Source organism: Eurytemora carolleeae, unplaced genomic scaffold, assembly GCF_000591075.1.
Source record: "Eurytemora carolleeae unplaced genomic scaffold, Eaff_2.0 scaffold198, whole genome shotgun sequence".
Classification (NCBI taxonomy): domain Eukaryota; kingdom Metazoa; phylum Arthropoda; class Copepoda; order Calanoida; family Temoridae; genus Eurytemora; species Eurytemora carolleeae.
In genome coordinates this window covers 149,910-177,273 of record NW_019396106.1, presented here as the reverse complement: position 1 = coordinate 177,273, position 27,364 = coordinate 149,910, and the positions used below count along the sequence as shown (strand labels likewise).

Below are 27,364 nucleotides of genomic sequence, written 5' to 3'. Positions count from 1 at the left end.
ACAAACAATGGAATAAGACATTCTAAACTATAATTCACCAACTGTCATATTTCGGGAGACACCCTGTAGCTTTTTTCATGAAATTACAGCAGATTCAGGATAATCTAGATATATAAATGTAAGTATTTTTTTGGTCTCAAATTCGTAAAAATATCCATTTTAAGGGTTTTCTAAAAAAATTGCTTAAATAAACGGTTTATGATGTAAACTCAATTCTGCTGACCCCCCTGATACCATGTAGTGTGGGGGGGGGGGGGCTTTTACACCCTCCTCCCAAATATGAGGGGGGGCCCCCCCCCCCCCCCCCAATTCCCCCAATACGTCTCTCAGAGGCATGTGACATCTGTGACATTTATGTCGAACAAAATCTTAAATAATGAAGAAAATTGCAGACCTTTCTAAACCATACCTTACTATTTTTGCTGATACTGTTATTTTTCATTGCGTTATTTATTACACTTTGTCTAAATAATTGAAAATTAGATTCATATGACCTAGCTCTAAAGGAAATGACACGCCCTTCCTTGTTCTTATAAGGACCGCGTACTCTCAATCAATCAAGACCAACAAGTTGCAGAAGACGAAGACGATCATTCTTTCGAGTCTAGAAAACCGAGTTCCTGCTGTACACTTTGATTTTGAAGTTGCAACAGAACAGAAATAGCACTAGTGGAGTTTTCACAATGTTTCGTGTATTTACTTGGATACACTTGGGAACCAAACAGTCATGTTTCTCCACTTCTAGTTTACTTCTTGGAGGGGTTAAAATGAAAAGAAAAAAGCAGGCGTTGCGTGCAGATAATCCACATTTACCCATTCGAATTTTAGAAAAAACTAGCAAAGATTATGCACTTGCAAATTTTGATCAGTACTACTCACAATTCTTCGGTAAGGAATGGAACTCTATACGCCTTGCTTTGCTTAGTCGGCAGAAACATTGTGCCCTTGTGAATAATTTTGCAGATCCAGAGGTGACCGCAGTTAAACTCAAAGAATTGGGCTGTATTAATGTTACAGAAATATTTAATCAAATAAACGATACAAGACCTAAGCCTGTGGTTACCAATGATATCCCCTTAAATGAAGAGATAGAGCTTCCTCCTGAGCAATCTGTCCCTATATCGGAGGTGGTAGAGGAATCTGAACCTGATGATCCATGTGTCTCCTTAAACCCTGACTCTGCTCAACAACGATATATTGATCCTGATGAACTAGTGGTCGGTGATGGTTCTACTTCAATGTATGATTTTGTCCCAACTAGTCGGCTCAAGGGAATGGAGGATTTTATAGAGGAGGGAGAATATTACGACAACTACCAGCCAATAGGAAATCAAACAATTCCAATCAAAATCTGTAATAATATTAACTTTCCGAAGCATTTACAAATATTTACATTTCCTCGGAATGTGATGGATAGATTTCCGCCCCCGACCCCGGGGCTGGAAGGAAACTTGAACTATTATTGTATGGATGCAGGATCTGTGTTCCCTGTTTTAGCTCTGGACGTGAAACCAGAACAGACGGTTTTAGACATGTGCTCTGCGCCAGGAGGGAAGGCTCTGATAGCCCTGCAGACGCTTTATCCCCGGAAAATCGTCTGCAACGACATCAGTGGCCGGAGACTTTCCAGGTATCAAAGATCTGTCTAAAATACCTAACTGCAGATCTAAATCATCTAATAATTGTTGCTTCTCTACAAATTTGATAATCTTTTCATTTTTCCTCAATTTTAATTGTTTTCCAGGGATAGTAAAATCATGAAACATTAAAACATTATTTGGAACCATTTGGGACATAATATCAGTGTTGATACAACGTTTGATTTTATGAAGTATGAAGTTTGAATATATATTGAAGAAAGGACATTTACAAGATTGTAAAGTGTTTTGTTTCTAGAGTCGGAAGTGTAATGGAGCAGTACTGTGGAGTAGGTTCAGGAGTAGGACATGTTCGCGACACTGTCGAGTTCTCCAAAGGACACGGAGCTGAACTACTTGAGTACGGAGTGTATGACAGGGTTCTCTGCGATGTTCCATGTTTCTCCGACCGCCATTCAGTGAATAGTGAAGACTTTAACATGTTTGCAATGAAAATGATTAAGAACAGACTTAATCTTCCCAAGGAGCAGTGCGAATTATTAAAGGCGGGCCTGCTTTACCTGAAAGTGGGGGGTAATTTAGTATACTCCACATGTACCTTGTCACCTATACAGAACGAAGGGGTGGTGAACATGGCATTAAAGGCAATATGGGAGGAAACCACCTACCAATACGTTGTTAACGATCTTACAGATGCGCTCCAACCTTTTAACTCTATTTGTAAAATACATGGAGAAAAAAAAGGTGTCAAGCTGGGAAATCTTATCGTTCCACATCTCTCGAATAATTTTGGACCAACCTACTTTTGCAAAATAACAAGGGAATCATAATTTTTTCAGATAAAATGTCTGACGATGATCGTGGCGGAGTTTCCGGAAAAGAGAAGGATTTGGCGGCGGAGGCTTTGGTTCATTTTAACAATAACGAGTACAGCTCCTGTCTCGCCTCCTTGGAGCAGCTAGAGATTCTCCGTCCGTCCGACGTGAAGCTGGCTCATAATAAGATAGTTGCTCAATGTCGCGCTGAGGGGAGTCCTGTGCAGCTGACGGAGGTTCAGCAGCAATTGGAGGGATTGGCCAAAACAGCAGGTTTATATTATAGTTTGTTTACTTGAAAATGTCGTTAAAGAGAACAAAATTTAAAAAAGATCGTTTTTTAATATCTGATAGTTGAAAAAGATGAGCCTGGTAAATTCTTACCTAACTATATAGCGAACCACTTTCTTGATCGACTTCAGAGTTTTTATCAATTTTATAGTATCACAATAACAACCAAAATATTACTATACACATTTCGTGTAATCAATTTTCATGATAAAAGTTGGCGTATTTTAATTATAAGATAAATTTTGTTAACTTTAAGAAATATTTGTAGACTTGGTCCATGATTAATTTTCCCACGGGATATATTCAGGATCTGGATCCACTTCAATAGATTCCAACTTGAGACTGCCTTTTTTATTTTTCAGTGGAATGTTAAAACATCCAAACCATGAATAAAGAACCCAAACTGAGTTAACTGTTCTAGGAGTAGATGTGTCTGGAGTAAGTAAAGATGATGAAGGAGAGTGGGGAGTTCTAACTTACAACCTGGCTGTTTGTAAATTCCAGCAGAGACATATTCTTCAGGTTCCTTAATATTTAATTAAGTAAACGATGAGATTTTATTGATATTTTACATAATACATAATATCATGATGTTAAAGATTCAAATCTTATGGCGAAAATTGTAAATTGTATTACTAAGGTGAGATGTTGGATGTGCATCAGCCTTGCCACTGGGCTGCTATACAGTATTCATGAGTTGCAAAGTTTTTTATTTTATTTTATTTTCAAAGCTAAATATGTTTGTAAATTAACACGTTTCACTTTTATTCTATCCTATTATAAAGCTTGGTAACTAACCACTACTAGGATGATCATTTTGGTATTTTATAAGATAGTTCAATGAAGGTTTTTTGGGGAGGATGTTTCTTGTCTGGTTCATTGGATCCATAATTTACCAGATTCTTAATTCAAAATAGAACTGGGATGTATATGTATAGCAGTAACCCGTCCATAGGCTGATGATGAAGGATTCTTCTAAGGCTTGATACGAAAGTAGAACCTAACCATTTCAAAATAATTAAAATTTATTCTGTTTTTTCAAGATTTTTACTTGTTTGATTTACCCTCTCATTAAATCATCCTCCTGATGCTACTTATTTTTATATCTCCCTCCCCCCCCTACCCCCTCCAACCTTGAAAACACTGATGATCGATGAAATTATTTTTTAGGCGTCCCAGCTTGCTTCCCGTCTTCTCCCCACAGCAACAACTAAACCAATGTTTGCTAAACGAAGTCTGTTTCTCAACGCAGAACTTTCTCTTGCTCTCAGACAACCTGAACAGGCAGCAAAATATGCTAATATGCTTCAACCTCTAGTAGAAGGTATAGTTTTTTTTAATTAGGTATTTGCAATTTAGTTTCATAGGATTAATTCTGAATGTTTCAGGAAACGACGAGGAATGTTCAAGACTGATGATTTTAAAAGCAAGATGTCAAGTATTGAATCGTCAAATTAAATCTTTAAAGAAAGAATTAAAGTCTGTGAGTCTTCCAGGAAATGTTGGTTTAACCTGCGAGTTTGTCCGATCTCACATAGAATACCATTGCGGAAACTTTAGGAAATCAATCAAGATGCTGAATTCAGCAGTTCAAGCTGCTGGCAACAGGGTCTTCCCGCACTATTATAATAATCTAGGCTGTATCCATCAGAATATGAAGAAACCCAACCTAGCAGTTTACTATTTCAAGAATGCCCTGGAACGGTTGGAATCCAACCAGGGCGGAACTTCTATACCAAACCAAGCTGACGGTGGCAAGGAGTCAACTAGTTGGATAGCTCAGTCTCAGGTTCTTTATAACATCAGCCTTGCCCTACTTCATGCTAAACGACCACACATAGCGTTCGATTTGTTATTAGACGTGGTAGCGTCTCATTATCTGGATCCAAGTGTCTGGTTTCATCTGGCAGAGTGTTGTATCCAGCATAATCAACCAGACAATGATAAACATTTCAGTGGGACTGATAGAGCAGAGCAGGTGTCTAGCGGAGGGGTTGGAGCTGGAGCCATGCACAAGATTATAGCATCTAATCCAAGCAATACTGTTTCTAATACACCTGGTACCGTTCCTGTCCTTTCCTTGGACTTTGCTTACGTTTGCCTAAAGAACGCGGAATCATTGCTACCTGAGGTAAAAAAATAATAATCGATTTTCTCGATTTCAAAACAGAATGTGACTATTCACTCACTTCTTATATCATTTTTTATGTTTTGCAATATGCTGATGTATCCATTATGCAAAAAAAAGCTTTTCAAACAAAATTGTTTACTCGAAAAATTTGCCTTTTTTACAAATTTGCCAAAATTTGAAACTAATAGAAAATATTTGCAAAAAACAAACCTAAAACGATAGTTTTTGCTAGGATTCTGATTTGCCCTTGTATTTACTCCTAGGATGAAAATAGTGGAAAGTTCTTACTGTTTTTTTTTAATTTCAAAGGTTTTTATTATGAAAATTGTTAAGGAATCACGCTGCATATCTTAATGTAATTTTATTACAGGTTGAAGGGGATATTGAGAACTGGGGATTCTGTTGTGGAATAGGATATATAGGAAACCCTATGAGCAGAACGGATATAGAACAGCTAAAGATATCAATCCTCTCCGCTAAATCCTACGTTGCCCTAGCTGTCGGAGATTTTGTGCAAGCGGGACGATACGCGGAGTCCTTGCTAGAGCTTCCTAACCTCCCCGGAGCTTACAAGATGTTAGCGCATCTTTACGCGGCAGAGTCCTTGATTTTACAGGATAAAATAAGCGCTGCCATTAAACATTTAGATCCGGGAAATATTTGTGATGTAAACGTGAACTTTGGTAATGATTCTCGAACCTCAGTTGGCTGGAGTCCGAGTGATCTATCGGAGGCTCGCTCGTATATTCAATACAACCTGGCTGTAGGGTTCGCGCTCCGAGAGGAGTGGGAGAAAGCGGATTGTTTGGTTGGACCCTTGTATAACAGAAACAGCGAGATAACTGTTCAAGTTCTACTCCTAAACCTATATATTGCGCTAAGACAGGGAGATTCAGAACGTGCTGTTCAGCTTGTCAGGGATAGATGTCCAGCCGCAGATTATTCACAAGATCATCAAGATTTCTCAAATTTTCCCAAATAAATTTATATTTTTATTATTTTCTATTAAAAAATGCGTGAATATGAAATGAAATTAATAATATTGTTGTTAATTTTTAATGATGAGAGTTAATATTTTTTTTTTCGTTAAAAATTCAGATTGTTAATTTGCGAGGTGCACAATGTCATAATAGTATGCCTAGGTATTCTCCAGACTAAGTCCTCTGGCTGGATTGCGATGGTTATATGGTCCTCTGGATCGCGATGTATATACGAGAAATCTTAGGTCTCGTCATATTAAAGATACATAAAAATCTGTTCTTAAATGTATCAGAATATCTGACACAAATGGATGCTACAGAAACTGGTATTGTAAGAGAACCGAAGAAATGAAGAAATTTTTGTAGTCGTCCTTGTTTGTCACTCGTACGATCATGCAGAGCGTCCCATTTCATATTGGATTATCTTAAACGCCGAAATACGCACAGAATACTTTATAGGTTCTTTTTTTTTATTTTTTTTTTTATTTTAAGTGATTCTTCCTTTTAAAACTTTTGAGTTCCCCCAAAAATCAAAATTTTGAATTATTCATAATCTAATAGGTTTTGGGACGCGGGATGGAAGGCAACCTCCTCCCCCCCCCCCACAGCTTCCGAGCCTCATTTTACCTATTTGTGGCATTGCGCGTCCCCATAGGGCTTCCGATCCTCTCCAAAACAGTGTGTCGGGAATTTTCTTCCATTTATAACCGTCAATTTCTACTTAAAGCAGGACTAATTCGATTATTTAAGCACGCTATTTCATCCATTGAATCCTTAACATTTTCATAATTTTTTTTCTTTCTCTTTGACAAACAAAGTTCGGGCGGGAAATATCAAAACTTTGTAGATTTTGTTTGAATCCCCACATTGCTTCCGAACCGCGATGTTTGGAAGCAATATGGGGATTGGGGATCCTTCTGTTTGCAGACAAGAGCGTAGTATATAATTATATGAAGTTTAACCTTTAAAATAATGCATTAAACAACAATAAAGGCCATTTGCGTTAGGCTCAAATTAAAGAAAAAAGTAATCGTCTTTAGATCTATAATATGTATTTCAAATCTGTAGGGCTTGTAAAAAAAGCCCTTATGGTTTTTAAATCTTTAGGTTATAACAGAGTTTTCTTTAAATATCTCTAATATAACTAGAAAGAAAAACAGTCCATTTACGCGAAATTTTAACTTAATTTTACTAAAATTTTTGATAAGATATTAAGAGCTTTTAAATTGATTCTTATGATCTGGAATACTTAAAATATTTCTCAAAACGAACTAAATTTTGTTGGGAACCCTACTTTTTAAAAGCTATTCCTAAAAAGTGGCCTATAGCTATTCTATGATGTGAAAAATTATCTATAAATTTAAAAGCACATTATTTTTTCTGGTAAATTAATTTTGTGCTTTATCAGGGAAAAGTATATAGTCATAGAAATTCCTGACGCCAGCACAGAAATTTAAAAATTTGTTTTAATAAATTAAATTGATTGACGATATCATAAATGGAAATATGTAAAATGAGGTTGCCTTCCCCACCTCGTGGGACACCTAAAAATGGCTTCAAATCTCCCTCTTTGCAGTCTTATCAAAATCGTTTAATTCCTTGAAATACCCAATCTTTAAGGATACATAAATTCATTGAATCTATTTTGTCCTTTAATATTACACATTAATTTCTAATTTCCAACTTTTGGGTCACTCGTTTTTAGTTCCGAGTCTAGAGTCTTCCAATTTCTCAAGGTTAGGTTTATCAGCGGCAATGCGCACCCCAGAGTATTAACCTCATCTTACCTCCTCTCCTTACAGATTATTTCAAAAATACATTTTATATTTGTCTCATTGTATCGTATACATCAAAGTGAAATTAAATGTGTTTGTGAAAATATGCTATTTTGTAAGATATTGTATTTATAAGTAGATATACCAGATCTCTATGTCTCAAACTTATAACATCATAGGTGACTAGACTTGTTGCCCTTTTTTGTCAGATTGAGGACATATGAGCGTTGGTGCCAAATATTCGGGGTCTCCTAGAGAACGAGTTTTGGACCCCCCCCCCCCTTTCTATCAACTTTGAACATGACCACTTTTTTCTTCAGCAAAATTATTATTATTTATTTATTATTATTTTAGGGTTAGGTTAGGTTATGACAATTTCTGGGCCGAGAGCTGTGTCTAAGACAGACTAGGGGGGCAGGTGCTGCGGCCACATGACCAATTATATCAATGTGATACATATAAGATCCATGTACAATATTGATAGGCAAGGGAAGGGGTCCAAAAATCGTTCTCTCGGAAATTACAAATATTCTCTCTTTGTTGGATTTTTTGTTTCATTGAAAATAGTTTTTTATTTCTCATATACCGGCCTCTTAGTAAAAAGTAGTTTCATATTTTGTTGAAATGTTTGCAATCTAACAAGCTCTAAATAGACTAATAAATGTGAAAGAGTATATGTTTGTTTGATTTCAATTTCCCGGTGTAGTGCATGTAAATCGTTCTCTAGGACAGACCCAACAGCAATGTATAATCATTAAAAATTATTAGTTGACATATATATTAAATACGAATTTAAGTATTTAATGTATTTTAAAGGTGGTAGAGACAAAAAAAGTTATTTCCTCTTGAGTGTCGTCTTCCTTTCAAATTATCAAACAGTTTGTCATTTCCTTGAGATCGATTTTCGGACCCAGATCTAATCCATAAATATCCAAATTTTTCTAAACTTGACTTTGCTTTTTTCTTTCACTATACTATGTACTAACATGGGGATTTTTAAATTAGAATTACATTTTTACAGATTATTTTGCCTCAAATCATGGGTCCAAATATTGCAGTTTTGTAAATTAAGCACTGCACGAATGCTGCGGCCTTGTAAGTCGAATTAAATAATTCAATATTCAAGAAAGATGATACAAATATATTTCAGAATGATCTATGTTTGGTGACTAATTTTCAGTCCGGGCTAGATGGTTGTAGTGGGGGGATGGATCCATCTTCAATTATTACTCAGGTATTGTCATTATTTTTTCATCTTCACATTTATCTTATAATCTAAATTTAAAAGAGAAAAATTGTTCTTCCGATCTGAGAAATTAGTTTTATTTTAATCATATCCCATCAAATATTGGCTTTAAAAATGATGCATTTGGTAATATTGAGTGGCCCTTCTTAAGATTTACATGTCTAATTCTCAATGTCCACATTCTCTATCGAATAAAGACAAAATCTTGCAAAATTTTCAATTAAAGCCTTATTTCTTTTGTTATATAAAACAAGGTCTGAACAACATAACATACGATTTTTTCGCGTTAAACGTGTTTTTTACATGTATTTGACTTGATAATCTGTTAAGGTGAAGAAGGATAGTGATGTATCTGATCCTGGAGCAGACCCTGTCAAGGTTCAACAACCTCAGCCTGACACTAATCATGTTCTCCCGGAGAAAGGACTCAAAAAGAAGAAAAAGTTGTTCCAATCCTTGTTGTGTTGTTTCGGAAAGGGATACGGTCACAGTTCATCCTTACAGGGTGAACCGGGACACCCTGAGACAGTTTCCAATCCTAGTGAGGAGAAACCACTTCTGCCTGAGCTTAAAGCAGAAGATATTAACAAAAAATGCCTTATTATCGACCTTGACGAAACTCTAGTCCATAGCTCCTTTAAACCAATCAACAACGCAGATTTTATAGTTCCAGTAGAGATAGATGGAACCATTCACCAGGTTTATGTTCTCAAACGTCCTTACGTGGACGAGTTCTTGATGAAGGTCGGAGAACTGTATGAATGTGTCTTGTTTACCGCTAGCCTAGCCAAGTATGCTGATCCTGTCACTGATCTATTGGATAAATGGGACGTGTTTAGATCCAGACTATTCCGTGAGTCCTGTGTGTTCCACAGGGGGAACTATGTAAAGGATCTGAGTAGGCTAGGACGGGAGCTCGGTAAAATTATAATCGTCGACAATTCTCCCGCATCGTATATATTCCACCCTGAGAACGCTGTGCCTGTTGTATCCTGGTTTGATGATATGGAGAATAAAGAATTGTTAGACCTTATTCCGTTCTTCGAGGAGCTGAGCCAAGCTGATAATATTTATACCGTGTTAAAGAAGGTTCAACGAACAGATCCTAGTCTCCAGATGGGAAACCAGCAGAGGGTCTAGTTTATTAGGGAACATGCTGCACAATCAACCTTTGTTAATCTTTCCTGTAAACCTAGCAGACAGTTTTAAGGATGCCTGCTTTATCTTATCATACTGATGATATCTTTTGTATACTATTTAATGAACTAAAATTATTTTTATGTACAACCCAAAATGTGCACGTAACTAATGAATTTGTATAAAATTAATATAATATTTCTTAGTAAAACCGATCTACAGTAGATTTTTTATACATTGAATAATCAGTGAGGTTTTCTACGCCTAGCAATATATATTGTTATATCCTGGTTTAATTACTTTGTACATAAATATTAGTTTTAACCACCCTGGAGTTGTTTATGTACTAAAGTACATTTAAACATTAGTTTCATTCCCTAACTCTCTTTTCCACTAGGACATTTTTATCCTAGAATATATTAACAAATTCCAATGCAAAAACTTTATGTAATTCATTCCCCTGATCATCTTGCCTTTTATACTTCTATATCTTTCTGCCTTGAGTTTGAACTAAACAAACCTCTTAATTAAATTGCTTACAATTTTTCTCTCCCTGTTCAAAAACTTTCTGAAAAACTCAAATTTAACTTACAACGTATGAAAGAATGTTCGAGCCAATTCTAGAAAATTAATAAGTTGCAAAAACGACGGATTCTCATTGAGGGAGCATATATGTAGCCCTTTCCTCTTTTCATCCAACTCTACATGTTATTAGAGCAGATATGAAGTAAACGCGCAAAAAAAACCTACAAAAGTCGAGAAAAAAAGGCATAATTGATAATGAATACCCGCACGACCCACGCTCATTATAAAATTTTATTTTTCTCCGTTTGAACTTTGAAAGGCGGGCCGTTAAATAAATTATATACCCCTGTCATACGAGATATCTGTTCTCACAGCAGAAGTTTAACCAATGTTTTCTATATCGCTAAAAATGGTGCTACCCAGGGACTAGGTGTGTGTTTACACCTTGTCTATTTTTACACTTAAATAAAATATTGCTTTTGTAAGGAATGATCTGTTTATTACTGCAAGTGACTTGAGAGAATGGGGTGATTTGTTTAATTAATTTATAATATATTCAGATATAATGGCGGGAAAGATTACATCGTTCTTTAAGCGCATTCCTTCAGTTAAGGTAAGATTTTTTTTATGACTGTTCAATTGGATATTTTACATAAAAGCTTAAAATACAACAGAGTTAAGTGAATTTATAAAAGTTATTTGTTTTCAAAATTGTTCTTTCCCACGCCAATTTATAAACATGATTTCTTTTTGTAGAGCATTTTAAAAGTTAGAACCATAAAATCTAGTTAGGCTTCAGGAGAAACATTCTTTGACATACATTTTGTTTAATTTGCCTGTGTTGCTACTTAATATCATAACTTCAGTTATTGTAATAAGTAGCAAGTAGTAATAAGTTAATGTAAATATTGTCTTAAATAAATGGAAAATCCATTTAAATCTAGTTTTAACAAACTGATATTAATATCAACAATACGTCAACATGCTGTATTTATTTAACATTTTAACTCATCCCGTGATGATGATGACTAAGACAAATAAAATCTCATATTGTTGCTTCCTGAAATAAATAAACCTTATTCTATTCTAAATAAATAAAAATCTTATCTTTGTTAAACGAAAGGGCAAAATCATTATGTAATATCAGCACAAGTTTATATACGTAATACAAGTAAAGCAGATTTATTTATCTATAAAATATATTTAACGGTATATTATATACATATATACCTATATATATGATGAATATAAGCATATAAATGTCTAGAGACCTCTATCTGATCATCCAATGGGTAAGGAGACTAGTCCTGTCAAAGAAAGTCTCGAACCCAACGACGAGAATGAGATCAACTTATTGAACACGTCCCAGACTCCAAACAAGAGAAAAAGAACCGAAAGTGGAGATGTTATGTTGAGCCCGGAGCAGAAAGAAAGAATAAACACCAACAAAACCCGAGCTAAACTTCTCCTTATGTCCAAAAAGCTAGAAATTATCTCTGGTAGCATTGGATTATCGTGGTTCCAAGCTCTAGAGGAGGAGTTTAACAAACCATACTTTAAGGAGCTCAACTCATTCGTCTCCGCCCAGCGAGGACGGGGCACCGTGTTTCCCAGTAGAGAGGACGTCTGGAGCTGGACAACTAGAACTAGTATCCAGGATATCAGGGTTGTCATCCTAGGTAGGCGTGTTCAGAATTTGTTTGAACAATGAGAATTAAATTCTTGTCACGCATTCTCTTTACAATTTTGCTGTATAATCTGCTTCAAAACTTCAGAAAAAATCGTAAACTTGAATATATTAAGCAATAAAACCTTGAGATTGGCAATTTGCATTTGTGGTAACAAAATATACTCAGCTCTGATATTTAGGTCAAGATCCATATCACGGACCAGGACAGGCTCATGGTCTCTGCTTCTCCGTTAAACCCGGAGTAAAAACACCTCCCTCCCTTGTCAACATGTACAAGGAGCTGAAGGAGGATATTCCTGGGTTCTCCCATCCTGGGCACGGACACTTGGCAGGTTGGGCGGATCAAGGAGTGCTTCTACTCAACGCAGTTCTAACAGTAACTAGTGGAAATCCAAATTCTCACAAGGATCAAGGTTGGGAACGGATCACGGATGCCGTGATCAAGTGGATCTCAGATAATAGTGAAGGTGTCGTATTCCTACTCTGGGGTTCCTATGCACAGAAGAAGGGTGCTTTTGTGAACGGAACTAAGCATCATATTCTGAAAGCGACCCATCCAAGTCCACTTTCTGCTCACAGAGGATTCCTAGGCTGCAAACACTTCTCCCAGTGTAATGAGCTGCTTGTCAAGTCTGGAAAGAAAGCTATTGACTGGAATTTACTTCCAAGATAAGCTGTATTTAAACGCACGTCTACCTTGGTACCGAAATATATCTAGAATACGAATTGCATCAAATTAGGAAACTGATTTCACAGTTATCTGCCAAGACTGAAAATTATTAACCGTATATCTTGAATTAGGATATGTGGCTACTAACCGTCCAACCCCAGAGTTCGAGAAGAAAACAACTTTAAATTAAGCTTTATTGTCGGTACAAAGGGTTTCAAACATTGTTGCAAAAGTCGACTATTAAACCACTGTGACATCTTTTCAAGTTAATATCAAGAGTTAACTAACTTGTTATTGTAATCTGCCTTGTAACAAGAGTATCTTATGTAAACATTAAATATACATTAGTATACCTCCTGTGATCACATGTATACCTGAATCAAGAAACCATTTTTTTACTATAAATCAAGACTATTTTCTAGCATGACGTTTTATATTTTTGCTTCGCTAGATTTATAAAAAATCTCATTTAAAGTTATATTTGTAATATTTACTTTAAAACAGCAAACTTCTGTTATTGAATTTTTAAATATATCTATTTCTACAATAAAAAAGAAAATTCGTTAAATACTATTTTTTATAGTTTTTTATTTCAGGATTGATTAATTAAAGATCAAGATGGCGGGAGGGGAGGGGAGAGTGATTGGGAATGTTATTCTGAACCCTGAGGGTGAGAGGGTTGAGGTGGTTCATACTCCGGCGATTAAACGTCCTGAGAAACCTACCCTGAGACAGCGTCCTTGCCTTTACCTAACTAGGTAAGCTGTGAGCAATCAAATCTGAAGTTTATATTTTATAACGCTAACATTAAATTGGGGGGGGGGGGGTTAAGGCATAAAAAGTGAAAACAATTGCAAATTAAATAAGACATAGCACTTCTGAAGATACAACTAAAACAAAATTCGAGATATTCCTAAATCTTGGTTTGGTCCCCCCCCCCCCTTACATATGCATAATCAATTATAGTAAGGAGAAACTGACATTTTTTATATTATTAAGAGTGGAAATATGATTTTGGCCACTTAAGACATTATAGAAAAAGCATGGAGAGCATCCAATGTTTGTATTTTTCCCCATCAAAAAGACTTAATTTTCCTAAAAGCTACGAGACATCTAATAAAACTATTTAATAATAACAGTGGATTTATTCTAACCCCCAAACCTCTGTAATTTTATGTTTACTAATTTAGTTTTGTGAAATCTCTGCCAGTTATCTTTATCTCTGGTATAGTTGGGTGGTCCTACTACGCTTACGTAATCGCTCTTGTTCTTAATGCCATGAACGATAATGTCGCAGAACAGGTAAACATTAATAGCAATCATAACACTAACAGTAACATTACGGTTTAACCGATTTGGTCTGAACTTTTTGTGGCAACTCACATGGCCACAGGGAAGGTTTATGGCTGGGTGAAATTTCCATTTTTTTACGATTTTTGAAAAACCAGGAACTTAAACAGAAAACCCGCAACATTTTTTTATAAAAGTACGATGAAGAAACAACTACATTATACAAGCTAAAATTGTTACAAGAAAAGGAGTGCGAAGCGTCATAAAGGCTTTTTAAACTAAATTGTGAAATTTTAACCTTAAAATTGTTTACAGGTTGTGTGTGCTGTTCTGTATCATATTATTTTCATCCTATTCTTCTGGTCTTATTGGATGACAGTTTTTACCCCACCAGGTAACTATATAAGTATGGACCCACCTGTCATTTTTTGTCTCAGCTTCTTAATTAGAAAATATTTTTTGCTTTTAATAATTTATATTGACCTTCCTTTAAAAAAATGCCTCATTAATAACGGTTTTCTGAACTAAATCTTTGTCTGGGTAAAAATGATCCAGATATTCTTGTTGAAACAGAATTATTAATTGAAATTTTCTAAAAAGTGACTTACGGATTCATGCGAAAGAGTTTAGGAAGAAAATGAAAGAATTTATCTCATTTAAGGGGAAGAAAGTTCCGAACCGTGATTTGGCCCAGACCTGACGCTGAGTGTCAGCTTTGGGCCAAATGTGCAAAGTTATCTTTTTTAATTGTTTATATTAGTCAATTTAAGTCGAGATGTAACGCTTTAATTTAGAATAGTTAAGGCTACATTTTTATAACAAAATTGTAAACCCCTACAAATAAATAAAATTTAGTTTTTGTTGATTATTGTTTTTATTTTAGAACATGTCATATTATTAAAGCAAATGCAAAGTTTGGGCGCAAAACACATTTTGGAACATTTCGCGATTTTGAGACATTTCACCGATTTGAATCAACGATATTTTCTAGCATTTTCACAATTTTGGTAACAATATAAATTTTTTGCATACAGTAGAATTTAAATAATGAAACAATAAAAATGTAAATGATTCATTCTTTTCTGATATTTCAAAATAAAACGACTTAAAACATTGGAAAATTTTAATATTAATATTATATTGTTCTTACAATTAAATGGGGGAAATTTGTTATTGAAAAGTATAATGTGCAAGCAGATTTTAGAATAATTTAGAAGATAATATATTTTTAGTAATTCATGCTATTCTGTAGATTATGAAACTGTATTTTGTCTCAAATTGTTGAATAATTTCAAATTATGGATTTTTTCAAAAATTGGCTTATGGTCCTTAACGCGTCCAAGATTCGAATTCATGATGAGTGCGAAAAGGGTATCCGGGTTTTAATTGAAAATGAACGATCACTTACAGTTATAATTTTAGAAATGAAGTAAATAGTGTTATGTGTAGTTATTGTCGTGCTTAATAATATGTTGGAAATAGTTTTTTGTTTGTTTTATATTTGATCTTGGCACAGGAAGAGTTACTTTAAAAGTTAATCATAAAATGTGTGCCCAAACCTGACACTCAGTACGGTTTTGAACTTTCTTCCCCTGCATTTAAAAAACTGATAAACGACGATATCTTTCCTAACGTAATTGAGGTCCGTTGTGAATCGGGTAATGTTTGAAAATACGTCGATAGTTCCTTTGAACTATCGTTTGATTTCAAATCTTAATGTTTTAATAGTTACGAATAAGTTTAACGGAGAAAATATTCGTTTTGCTATAGATATAACGATATTTTGCAGGACGGGTTCCAGTAAGCTGGTTTCTCTCTGCTGAAGCAATATCAGCTCTAGCAGCCGCTAACTCCGAGGAGCAGTGGAAGGAGATCCTGGCCTCCTATACCCTAAACATGGGTTGCAACGTCAAACAGAGGAGTGTTCAGGGTGCAGTTAGATACTGTGAGAAATGTGAATGTATAAAACCAGATAGATCCCACCACTGCTCCGTGTGTGAGGTTTGCACCCTGAAGATGGATCATCACTGCCCCTGGGTCAACAACTGTGTAGGCTTCGCTAACTATAAAGTAAGATGTTATGTCTTCATAAATCCTACACATAATATCACTAGACACATGGTCCCAGAAAATTTTTTGAGATTCTTGAGCCCGTTTTCGGTCTTTGGATCTTGGTTAGAGGGGGAGGGGGTTAGATATCTTCCTTGACTCTTAAGATGAAAATCAATTTTTGATAAAACAAATAATTTAAATTTTTTCTTAATTTCTAAAGAAACAATTTTGTGTTAAATAAAACTTTATGGGGGTTACCGCGCGCTATATGCAATGGAAAATAGAAGAAGAAGAGAATTTCTACTTTAAGACACGTATAAAATTCCTAATTTAAGGGAGGAATCACCTTTTCATTTTTGAAAACACTCAATTTGAATAGGAAAAAACTTTGATTTTTTTAGTTTTTTCTTCTCTTCCTGTGTTACGCCCTGGTGTACTGTACCTTCATCGCCTGCTCCTCCGTCAAGTTCTTCATCAGGTTCTGGTCTGATGAGAATAGTTTAGGAGCGGCTAAATATCATATCATCTTCGTGTTCCTTGTCTCGATACTCTTCACAATCAGTGTATCCTCTCTCTTCTGGTATCATGTTTACCTGGTTCTACGGAATAGGTAAGTTTACTGCACAATTACCAGAATACCATTTATTTCTCATGACCGCATTGTATGGTCTCAAAGCCTAGTTAAAGCAAACATAAACAATCCAAGGGTATAGATTTGAAGTTTTTTTTTTGGATAGGGGGGTGGGGTTGGATAAAAAATTCTGAGGTTTGTATTCAGCTTAATACTTTAACCGAAATTTCAATTATTTTCCCCAGAAACACATTAATTTTCTCTAATACAGCTGAATATATAATAGCTTGTTGTTGCGCAAACACTTAATGACAGAACTTGAAACGGAACTGTTTTTTATCAATGCTTTATGAGCTCGGGATCTGTTTATAAACTGTGTATTGTAATATTTAATGTTTAGAACGACTCTAGAACAGTTTCGCGCTCCCGTGTTTGACGATCATGAGAGTGACAAGGACGGTTGGTCCCTCAATACTCTCAGCAACATCAGGGAGGTTTTCGGAGAGAATCCTTTCCTTTGGTTCATTCCGATACAAACGCATTTAGGGGACGGGCTCTCTTTCCCTCATAGGCGAGCTAAAATATTCACCAATTATCAAAGCATAGGTGAGTGTCTTATATCAAAATTGTTGCAAAAGTCAATTGTTTATCTTGTAAGTTGTAGTCAAAGCTTTGAAAGATTAAAAAAACATTATATTCAACTAATTGTTTCAGGGACCTCTAATCCAAGCAGACCAGAGACTCCAAACCGAACCCTAGTCAATCCGATCCTAACTTCAGCAGGAACCTTCTCAGCTAGTCAAACTATACATAGCAACAGTAACAGTATTGTCCAAAGTGGGAAAGCCTCTGTAATGAGCGGAGTAGCGTCTCCGGAGTGTAAGACGGAGGCAGTTCTGGACAGTAATGGTTACGTGAGGACAGTTTCTGTTCAGAGTCGGAATGAGTTAACAGAGCTGGTTATTCAGTAAACTCACATTATCCAACTAAACACGTTGAATTCAGTTCCTATCCATATTGGTGGTGAATATTAATCTTCAATTAAAGAAACTTACTCGAGTTCTTCCCAGTTCTATCACTAACCTGGAGACTTGCGTCCGTTTATTTCTACACATTGTACTAATGACCTGGAGTAAAAACTCTATTTCATTGCAGTTCCATTTTGAGCTGTGAACAAACTTCACTTCTTAAACAATTCACTAACGGCGCTACGACATCTGCTCTATTTCCATTTGCTCTATGGCCATTTGCTCTAGTTCCATTTGATCTATCAAGTCATTTGCTCTATACGTCATTTTCTCTATATTCAATCTGCTCTATACCTCATTTGCTCTATGACTAAACACGTCATTTGCTCTATAACCTAAAAATACACTGTAGAATAGCTTTTATTGGAATTCCTGAGTGTAACCTGACTATGAAATGCGGGAATTTTTTTTGGAAAATTCGCAAATTGCAGTTTTAATCAGTTCTTCAAAGTTCATCATGACAGAGAGACTGCTCAATAATAAGAGGGGTAAAAAAACCTAATATGTGGTGAAAATATATTTATTCTTCTCTAAACAAAACTACCTCCAGGAAGTTGGCGGAATAATAAAGCTGTAGGAAGAATTGTAAATTGTAAAATTGTAAAAATATAGTTTTAATATGATTAGATGTTAGTAAAATATGTTTATAGAGCAAATGTTGAGGAGAGCATCCACATCACAGTCATAAAAATGTTTAAGAGCAATTGACGTATAGAGCAGATGACATATAGAGCAAACGTCGTGATCTATGAGCTATAGAGCAAATGGCCATAGAGCAAATGGAATTAGAGCAGATGTCGTAGTGCCTTCACTAACTCTTTGTAAATTAACATTTGTAATTTGTACCCACTTCCCTGGTATATCTTTCATCGACCCTAACCGAATGCGGCCTAGCTTTATTAAACTGTATGTATTTAAACCATGATCTCATCAGTTGTGTGGGATAAAATTATTTAAAGTCCGGGGGTGGGGGGGGAGTTGATTTTTTAACTGCGGTTCATTTAATAAAAAAGTTTTAATCGAATTTCTATCCTCAGGATGTTTCTAGCATTTAACATAAAAGAAAACTCCTGATAATAATTCCCTTTGTTTACTCTGATTAAAGATAGTGTATATGAAATTTGAAAGGAGGTACAAGACTAATCATAATATGATTGTTGACACAACATTTGTCTAAGAATATCTGTTAAAAACCTGTCTTATTAGTGCTAATTGCATGAAACCTAAAACAGGGATATAGAAGTGAATGGGCGCTAAGAATTGGTTGGATCAATGCTGTATGAAGTTGCGCTGGACCCTGAGAGCGGTCTATGGGTTTCATGTCCGGTTTTCTTTCAGATCTTTTCTTATAGAATAAAAGAATTGCCTCGATTCTTTTTATACTACAGGGTGTCCCAAAAGACATGGGAATTCAGTGACGAATTCGATATCGTCTTTTCAAATAATTCTTCGATTTAGTATAGTGATACCTACTGAGAAAGCTGTAATCTGTAAGAGTTTCGTCTGCTTTGTTTACATTTTGTTTGTTTATGTTTTGACTGCAACCGATTGTACTTAGTAAAACAAGAAAATTACAGTATACAAACAGAGTAAACTTGTCCGTATTCACTGTTCATCTTGCGGAGACATTATAGACACATCTTTGCAGTCTTTTACCCTTTTCATAAAATAGACTTTAGCAGACATAATAATATTATGGCTTTTGAAATTAGGTATTACAATGCTAATTCATAACAAAGACGATATCGAATTCGTCACTGAATTCCCATGTTTTTTGGGACACCCTGTACCTTTTCTAAATTCATGTACATTAAATGTTGTAGATATTGTGTTAGATTTTTTATAAATTTATACTGTCCTGTTCTAACTTGCATCCTGCGCTAGATGTGATGTGTTCAAATATATATTTATTATTTACAATTTTAAGCTTGTGATTTTCTCTTATTTATTCTTAATTTCTTGTAAAATCAAAATGTATTGTTTCTTATACTTGTGATGAAATTACTAATCTATGAATAAAATGTTGTTTACTGTAAATATTGTGTTATGATGGATTATCCTTTTACCTTGCAAACAAATAATATGCGGATACTGTAAATAGATATAAGGTTATAATGCAAGGAAAGTTAATTGAAGTTGCGTATACTCTGCGTACATATTGAAACCAGTTCTCTATGGGTAAATTTGTAAACAAGAATAGATGCATCAGTGTTCGTTTAGTATCCGAGGAGGTTAAAAGCATAAAATTTTGATAATTCACATAATAGTTTCAGCTATGACCAGATTATTTCAATAATTTTTTATTTGAATGATGGATCCCATGTCAGGCTTCGACATTCGTTTTTTGTTTACTTAACCGCCCAAAGACAGTACACTACAATACAGTACTAAAGATGCGTACACCTCTGAAATAACTTTCCTTGCATCATAACCTTGGCTATGTATAAATCATCTAGACCGGGTCGACATTAAGGTGTCGCTTATACTTTTTTGAAGTACGTACGTACATTTACATGTCAAAACCACAACGCTTTAATTTAAAAACCAAATTTCAAATGATGATCGATTTCTGCGAGAATGCCTGCATTCTTTGCCTACTTAATGTAATGAGTAATTTGCTGAATGAAGGCAGCTTTAACCTTCATCCAGCAGTATTAGTAATCTTACCAATATTCCTACCCGGTTCCTTGTGCAAACTTTATTGCGTACATTGTTCTCTAGACTAGATATCTTCATGTTTCAGTTTTTTTTCATAATCTTGTCATTTTCATAAGAAGTATTTCCGGACTCCTCTGTTACATCAGACCTTAATTTCTTTTTTTTCTTTACAATGATAAGATGAGCCAAGAGAAAGGAAGATTTTTCCATGTGTGGGTACCTGGAGAGAGTTTCAAACCCAACCCTGTTCTAAGCCAAGAGTCCCCGACGACAAGTACTGAATTAGTTCTGGAAGGATCTCCTATAACTGCTCCCGTATTAGAAGATACCGACATCGAAATATTCTTGTCTTCTGACAAGGTTTATGATGAAAGGAATGAGGACGGCTCTAACAATATCTCTACTACTTATGAACAGATCAATGTGAACCAACTAGATGCTTACAAGCCTGTAGCAAGTCCAGAACCAATATATTCCTTGACCCGACCCAAGCCTAAACCTAGGGTTAGAGGTCCTAGGGACCCTGATGCCCCCAAACCTCCTCAAAGGTAAAGCTTATGTTTACAGGGTGTCACAATGAACATAAGAATTGAGTAACGATTTAGAGATCGCCATTGTAAATGCCTTCTTATTTAGTACGGTGTTATATGAAAGATGTGACCTAAAAATGTTTCTCTGCTAGAGTTAATAATTTTGATGTTAATGTTTTCATTGCATATGGCTGTAAGTAAAATGAGAAATTTTTTTATTTCCTTCTCCGTGTTAAACCTGCAGAAGTATTAATACAGATACATCACCATCATTACCGTTGACATAAAATATACTCAAGCGGGCGTAACTTTATAATGCATTACAATTCCTTAAACCATTAAAGACGTCGCTCAATTCTCATGTTTATTGGAAAGTCTAGAAAGAGAATAGAATTCATTTAAAGGTTTTTTGAGTTTCACAAAAGATGTTTGATAATTAGTTCAAACAGGGTTACCCACAAAGAATGAGACTTCAGAGACGATTGTATGGAATTTGTTTATTCCGTTTTTCTTGCATTCAGGTTTCCTTGTAGGCAAAAACTTTCTTATTTCATTGCTTAACCATTTATTAAACCCTCAAAATACTCATTTGAATGCAGAAACCAAAAATCAAGCTTCAAATTGTCATATACTTATAGTTTTTGGTCTTTACATTATTATCCTTTGTGGGTAACCCTGTACAATGCATCATTTTTAATAATCGAAAATATAAAAATCTCTTCCAGAATTTTGAGAAAACGGGCATTTTTTAATTTACCTCTAAACAGTAAAATATAGATTTATTGAATTAAGTCTTTTCCACAATCTCTAATCTTTGCAACCTAATGGTATAAACCTTTATATTTCAAACTTAGATCAGAATTCATAGTTTAAAACATCTAAGGTCTATGTCATTGGGTTGCAAAGATATAGATAGATAGATAGTTTAGAAAGTCAGAGTTTGTGGCAAAGACTTAATACCTTTGTATTTAGTGCGTATATACGTTGGTTGAAGGATGTTAGAGTATTGGTTCAGCAGGAGCTTGGTAATCCATCATTCTCCGAGCTTAACAGAGAACTAGGATACAGATGGAGGAACATTGATGAGAATACCAAGGGTTGGTATACATGGTTAGCAGAGAAGGATAATGTAGAGTACAGGAAAGCTATGAAAATATATACCAACAGTCCCCGGTATCTCCATATGAAGGAGCAGGCCAAGATAAAGAAAATGCTCGAAAATCCTCCTAAGATTCCCCCCAGGTTTACATTAATTCATTATTTCCAGGGGCGTTTACAGGATAGGGGTTCTGCGTATAGTGCCCATCAAAACCCCTTTCCATTTTCTTATCCCATTTCAAACTGTAAACCCCAAGCATGTAACAAGTTTGCAAACTAAATCCTGGTTATTTACAAGACATTACATATTCCACGGGCATCGCCGGGCACTTCAGCTAGTAATTAATAAGTAGTACCAACTAAATACGAGATTATGATAACGGCCAGAATGGATTTAGTAGTCTTAAAAAGGCTTTTTAATGATATCGCAAGAAAAATTGCCAGTTATGGTATAAAGGGATTTTAGGCGTAATTTCAAGTGACCCTCATGCAAAGATAGCAATGCCCGATTCACACTTGGGTACCCTTTAAAGCTTTCTCTGATTAAGTATGAATTAGGTATTAATGTTCATAAGTTTTGGAAACTGATTATTTTCAATGTGGTTTCTCTACAACATAAAGTGATTTCGACTTCTGGAAAACATAAAGTGATTTCGACTACTGGAAAACATATAGGAATTATTAGAGTTAACCCCTTTTAACTCCATTCTAGAAAAACAACAGATCTTCCACATTACTGACTAGATAAATGTTTCAAGGATACCGTTGTAAATCGGTCATTGCCATTTTTGCATAAAACAGTCACGTAAAATTACGCTTACAGTCCCTTTAAGGCATCTTATTCTTAGTTAGATTGAATAGTATTGGAATTTTTGTTCAGGTCAATTACTTTACTTTTGATAAACCCTTTATAAAATACTAGACTTTATGGCTCTGGGGTGTAATTTTAATTTTAATTTAGCTTTCCAATGTTTTTAGACTTCATTACAGGGGACATCAGTTCCAAAACTAACACTTGGCCCATTTCTAACACTGGTTAGAAATGGGCCAAATCTGCAAAGTTATCTTTTTTAAGAGTAAATATCTTTAAATCTAAGACGAGTAGAACAAAATTACACCATATATTTGTAAAAAATGGCTAAAACTATATATTGAAACATTAAATGTCCATTTTAAACTAATATTAAGGTGTGAGAATTAGTTTTTGAAGATTCTTGATTTCATTTTCGAACATATCCCTATTTTGGAACAATTACCGGATTTCAGCTCATGTCGCGTTTTCGGAATATATCCTGGTTTTGAGACAATTACCGGAATTCATATCAATGTCAATTTTCAAGTTTTTACACACTTATGAAACAAAACAAGCTTTTTCGATAAGCTAAAATATGAACAAAATAGAAAATAAAAACAAACTGTTCTTATACATTTTAAAAATCATTACAGCAATTAGAAATCAAAATATTAATATCATTTGTTCTTACAATATAGATTTAACTAGAAATGCGGGAAACTGTTTGTTTAAAATGCTTGAACATAAATCATCCATATTCTCTAATTTAACAAATAAAATGTGGAAACTTAGATTCTAGAAATAATTCAGAAGTTAATTTAGTCTTCATGAGATAATTTTTGTTGTCAATTATTTATTTTGTAAGTTATGAAAGTGAATTTTGTTTTTTTTATTGTGGATTGTACTCAAAAACGGGAAAGTGGGTTTTGTCTCGAAAACGTAACAATGTTTCAAATTCAGGATATGTTTGAAAATGGAAAACCTAACATTGTCTTGAAAACGGTCAAGAGCTTTAATGTAACAAGAACTCTTATTATAATTTTGATTTTAAAAAAAGTTTAAAATTGGGAATTGTTGTTCTCGTCATGTTTAATAAAATGTTAGTTATTGTTTTTTTTATCCACTTTTACTCTGGATATGGGTCGGGATCCCAAAAACCCAGTCTTTTAATTTGTGCCCATTTCTAACACTCAGTGTTAGAAATGGGCCAAGTGTTAGTTTTGGAACTAATGTCCCCTGTATTACACATCGTAAAACTAAAAAATTTCGCAGTTTTCTTGTTTTTATTGCTGGATTCACATAAAATTCTGGGGTCACGTGAGTTCATACAAAAATCTTTTAACGTATAATGGACACAAACAGATAGAAACTGACAGGCTTAATATATTCTGTAAACAAATAGAAACTGACAGGCTTAATATATTCTGTAAACAGATAGAAACTGACAGGCTTAATATATTCTGTAAACAGATAGAAATTGACAGGCTTAATATATTCTGTAAACAGACGAATGAGACGTTAAAGACGATCTGAAACTCTTTAGTTCTAAAAATATGAAGGTTAAATTGGATCTTATGTCTTTAATAGGTCTTCTAAATGATATAAAATTTTGTTCAGTGCGTACACGTTGTGGGTGAAGGATAACAAGGAAACTGTAAAAGCTGATCTTAACCCCAATTCTTCGTGTCATTTGATGAGTTCAGAGCTTGGGAAGCGATGGAAGAGCTTGGATCTCGAGACTAAACAATATTACTGCCGACTCGCAGGACAGAAGAAGAAAGATTTTTATTCTCAACAGAATCATTTACCGTCACCTTCTCTGCCCTTGAACTCTCTGCAGGAGTACAGGGTTCCAGAGTTATTCTACAAAGAAGCAACTATGTCCTCGGACACTTCGTCGAAAAATCTGGACAAAAAGGAGTTATGTCGAACCCTTCATAAGGACATGTTGGAGAAAGAAAAGAGCTCATCGGGTAAAATCTCCTTTAATAAATTTTTAAAATTCATTTTTTAATGATAAAATCAAATCAAATCATTAATTCTTATTTTTCTATTTGTTATGTTGTTATGTTCGGACCCAACTTACATTAATTAAGTGTTAATACACAATATATTATAGAAATTCAAAAACTTTAAACTTGCAGCAATCTTGACATAAGGGATGTATTACTTAACATGTAACTGGTTGTTATGAGACTCTCGGCTAATCTCGCCTCATCTACCTGTGTAGTAATGTTTACTTTTCAGGGTTACGTGATCATGTTAAAGCAGATGAAAACAACCCGGAGAAATCCTCCAAATCTGTCCAGGACAAGGTTTCCTCTCCGGAGAAAACCACCAGCTTCAAACACAGACCTATGATAAAGATTGCTAGAAACCTTTACCAAAACCCCTTCTCAAACAACTCCGATCTACAGAGCTCAAACTCCTCAGTCAGACCCAACCCTGTACTGGTTGAAAAATGGTCCCAATCTGAAGATCGTTCCTCAGTCCGACCCAACCCTGTACTAGTCGAAGAATGGTCCAAAGCTAAAGTTCATTCCTCCGTCCGACCCTACCCTGTACTAGTCGAAGAATGGTCCAAATCTAAAGTTCATTCCTTCGTCCGTTCCAACCCTGCTATAGTTGGACAAAGGTTCCAATCTAAATCTCACTCCTCCGTCCGACCCAACCCTGAACTAGTCGAAGAATGGTCCAAATCCAAGGATTGCTCTGGCCAACCCAACCCTGTATTAGTCGAAGAATCGTCCAAATCCAAAGATTGCTCTGGCCAACCCAACCCTGTACTAGTCGAAGAATCGTCCAAATCCAAGGCTCACTGCTCCGTCCAACCGAACCTTGTTTTAGTTGAAAAATTGTCTAAATCTGAAGCTCGCTCCTCCGTGCGACCAATTCATGCCCTAGTTGGACAAAGGTTCCAATCTAATAATCACTCCTCAATCCGTTCCAACCCTGTTATAGTTGGAAAAAGGCTCCAATCTAGAGCTCACTCATCCTCCCGACCCAACCCTGTTCTAGATGTAGAACGTTTTGAACCAAAAGCTCCTGAAACTGCAGATGAAGTAAATGTGTACTCTCCAACCATCAGGATCACGGATGAGGAAGGAAACATGATTTTCCACCCCCGCATATTTAACTAAATATAAATCAAACTGTATGCCAACTAACAACGGTATTAATGAGATTGTTAACATAAATTAAACATAAAGTGTTCTTTAAAGAGTGCTTGTCAGCGATTCACAGTGATACATTTTAAACCTTCATATGTTAAGTTTTTGGAACCTTTTATTCATTTAATCGTAGTTTTCCCCACATTTTTGGATCGCATTTCTCGTATTTTTTCATGGGTCTACGATAGCATTTGCGTATGGGGTGCCCCCCTTGGCAACATTGTGTCGGCTCCCTTTAAACCCCCTTTTTTGAATAAATATTGATACTGTTTTAACTATTTTAAGATAAACTAAAGTTTTTCTTCTTTCTATCATGAAGCTCAAGTTTTCCTTTTTCTATCTGTAAACTCCAGTTCGCTCACTTCCTATCTATAAACTCCAGTTCTCCCACTTTCTATCTTATAAACTACAGATCTCCTATATTTTCTATCTTATAAACTCTAGTGCGCCTACTTTCTATCTGTAATCTCATGTTCTCCTATCTATCTGTAAACACTAGTTTTCCTACTTTCTGTATATAAACTCATGTTTCCTATCTTTCTTTAAACCCTAGTTCTCCCACTTTCTATCTGTAAACTCCATTTCTCCTACTTTCTATCTTTAAACTCCAGTTCTCTTACTTTCTATCTGTAAACTCCATTTCTCCTACTTTCTATATATAAACTCCAGTTCTCCTACTTTCTATCTTTAAACTCCAGTTTTCAAACTTTCTATCTGTAAACTCCAGTTCTCGTACTTTCTATCTTGAAACTCCAGTTCTCCTACTTTCTATCTGTAAACTCCAGTTCTCCTACTTTCTATCTGTAAACTCCAGTTCTCCTACTTTCTATCTGTAAACTCCAGTTCTCCTACTTTCTCTCTGTAGACTCCAGTTCTCCTACTTTCTCTCTGTAGACTCCAGTTCTCTCACTTTTAACCTGTAAACTCAAGTTCTCCCACTTTCTATCTGTAAACTCCAGTTCTCCTACTTTCTTTCTGTAAACTCCAATTCTCCCACTTTCTATCTGTAAACTCCAGTTCTCCCACTTTTTACCTGTAAACTCAAGTTCTCCCACTTTCTATCTGTAAACTCCAGTTCTCCTACTTTCTTTCTGTAAACTTCAATTCTCCCACTTTCAATCTGTAAACTCAAGTTCTCCACCTTCTTTCCGTAAACTCCAGTTTTCCCAATTTCTATCTGTAAACTCCAGTTCTCCTACTTTCTATCTGTAAACTGCAGTTCTTCTATTTTTTATCTTTGAACTCCACTGTTTATCTGTTAACTTTTAGTTCTGCTTTTTATCTTAAACCATTTCTCCTACTTTCTATTTGTAAAC

General features: G+C 35.2%; 5 protein-coding genes across 7 annotated transcripts; all 5 read left to right on the top strand.

Annotated features, from left to right (window-relative positions):
• Positions 1–626: 626 nt before the first annotated feature.
• On the top strand, positions 627–2,438 carry LOC111695098 (5-methylcytosine rRNA methyltransferase NSUN4-like). Its single transcript, XM_023464285.1, has 2 exons — positions 627–1,630; positions 1,897–2,438. Exons 1-2 carry the CDS (start codon positions 684–686, stop codon positions 2,426–2,428), a joined length of 1,479 nt encoding a protein of 492 aa, XP_023320053.1. The 5' UTR covers positions 627–683; the 3' UTR covers positions 2,429–2,438.
• LOC111695097 (CCR4-NOT transcription complex subunit 10-like) lies at positions 2,423–5,858 on the top strand. Its single transcript, XM_023464284.1, has 5 exons — positions 2,423–2,686; positions 3,126–3,226; positions 3,875–4,028; positions 4,093–4,835; positions 5,206–5,858. Exons 1-5 carry the CDS (start codon positions 2,443–2,445, stop codon positions 5,815–5,817), a joined length of 1,854 nt encoding a protein of 617 aa, XP_023320052.1. The 5' UTR covers positions 2,423–2,442; the 3' UTR covers positions 5,818–5,858.
• Positions 5,859–8,740: 2,882 nt separating this feature from the next.
• On the top strand, positions 8,741–11,059 carry LOC111695095 (carboxy-terminal domain RNA polymerase II polypeptide A small phosphatase 1). Its single transcript, XM_023464282.1, has 2 exons — positions 8,741–8,824; positions 9,167–11,059. Exons 1-2 carry the CDS (start codon positions 8,798–8,800, stop codon positions 9,974–9,976), a joined length of 837 nt encoding a protein of 278 aa, XP_023320050.1. The 5' UTR covers positions 8,741–8,797; the 3' UTR covers positions 9,977–11,059.
• Positions 11,049–18,733, top strand: LOC111695091 (uracil-DNA glycosylase). 2 transcript variants are annotated; one of them, XM_023464276.1, is made up of 9 exons: positions 11,057–11,111; positions 13,455–13,616; positions 14,049–14,160; positions 14,464–14,542; positions 15,938–16,218; positions 16,602–16,810; positions 17,172–17,377; positions 17,486–17,940; positions 18,594–18,733. In XM_023464276.1, exons 2-8 carry the CDS (start codon positions 13,477–13,479, stop codon positions 17,740–17,742), a joined length of 1,284 nt encoding a protein of 427 aa, XP_023320044.1. In that variant the 5' UTR covers positions 11,057–11,111; positions 13,455–13,476; the 3' UTR covers positions 17,743–17,940; positions 18,594–18,733. The 2 variants fall into 2 exon arrangements, with proteins under 2 accessions (XP_023320045.1, XP_023320044.1); XM_023464277.1 differs by lacking the exons at positions 13,455–13,616; positions 14,049–14,160; positions 14,464–14,542; ... (3 more) ...; positions 17,486–17,940; positions 18,594–18,733 and adding exons at positions 11,766–12,177; positions 12,368–13,361 and having other exon boundaries at positions 11,049–11,111.
• LOC111695090 (uncharacterized) lies at positions 18,604–26,100 on the top strand. Of its 2 annotated transcripts, none has more exons than XM_023464275.1 (6): positions 18,604–18,656; positions 19,623–19,907; positions 20,256–21,005; positions 21,960–22,229; positions 24,496–24,851; positions 25,126–26,100. In XM_023464275.1, exons 3-6 carry the CDS (start codon positions 20,638–20,640, stop codon positions 26,016–26,018), a joined length of 1,887 nt encoding a protein of 628 aa, XP_023320043.1. In that variant the 5' UTR covers positions 18,604–18,656; positions 19,623–19,907; positions 20,256–20,637; the 3' UTR covers positions 26,019–26,100. The 2 variants fall into 2 exon arrangements, with proteins under 2 accessions (XP_023320043.1, XP_023320042.1); XM_023464274.1 differs by having other exon boundaries at positions 18,624–18,705.
• The last annotated feature ends 1,264 nt before the right edge of the window (positions 26,101–27,364 follow it).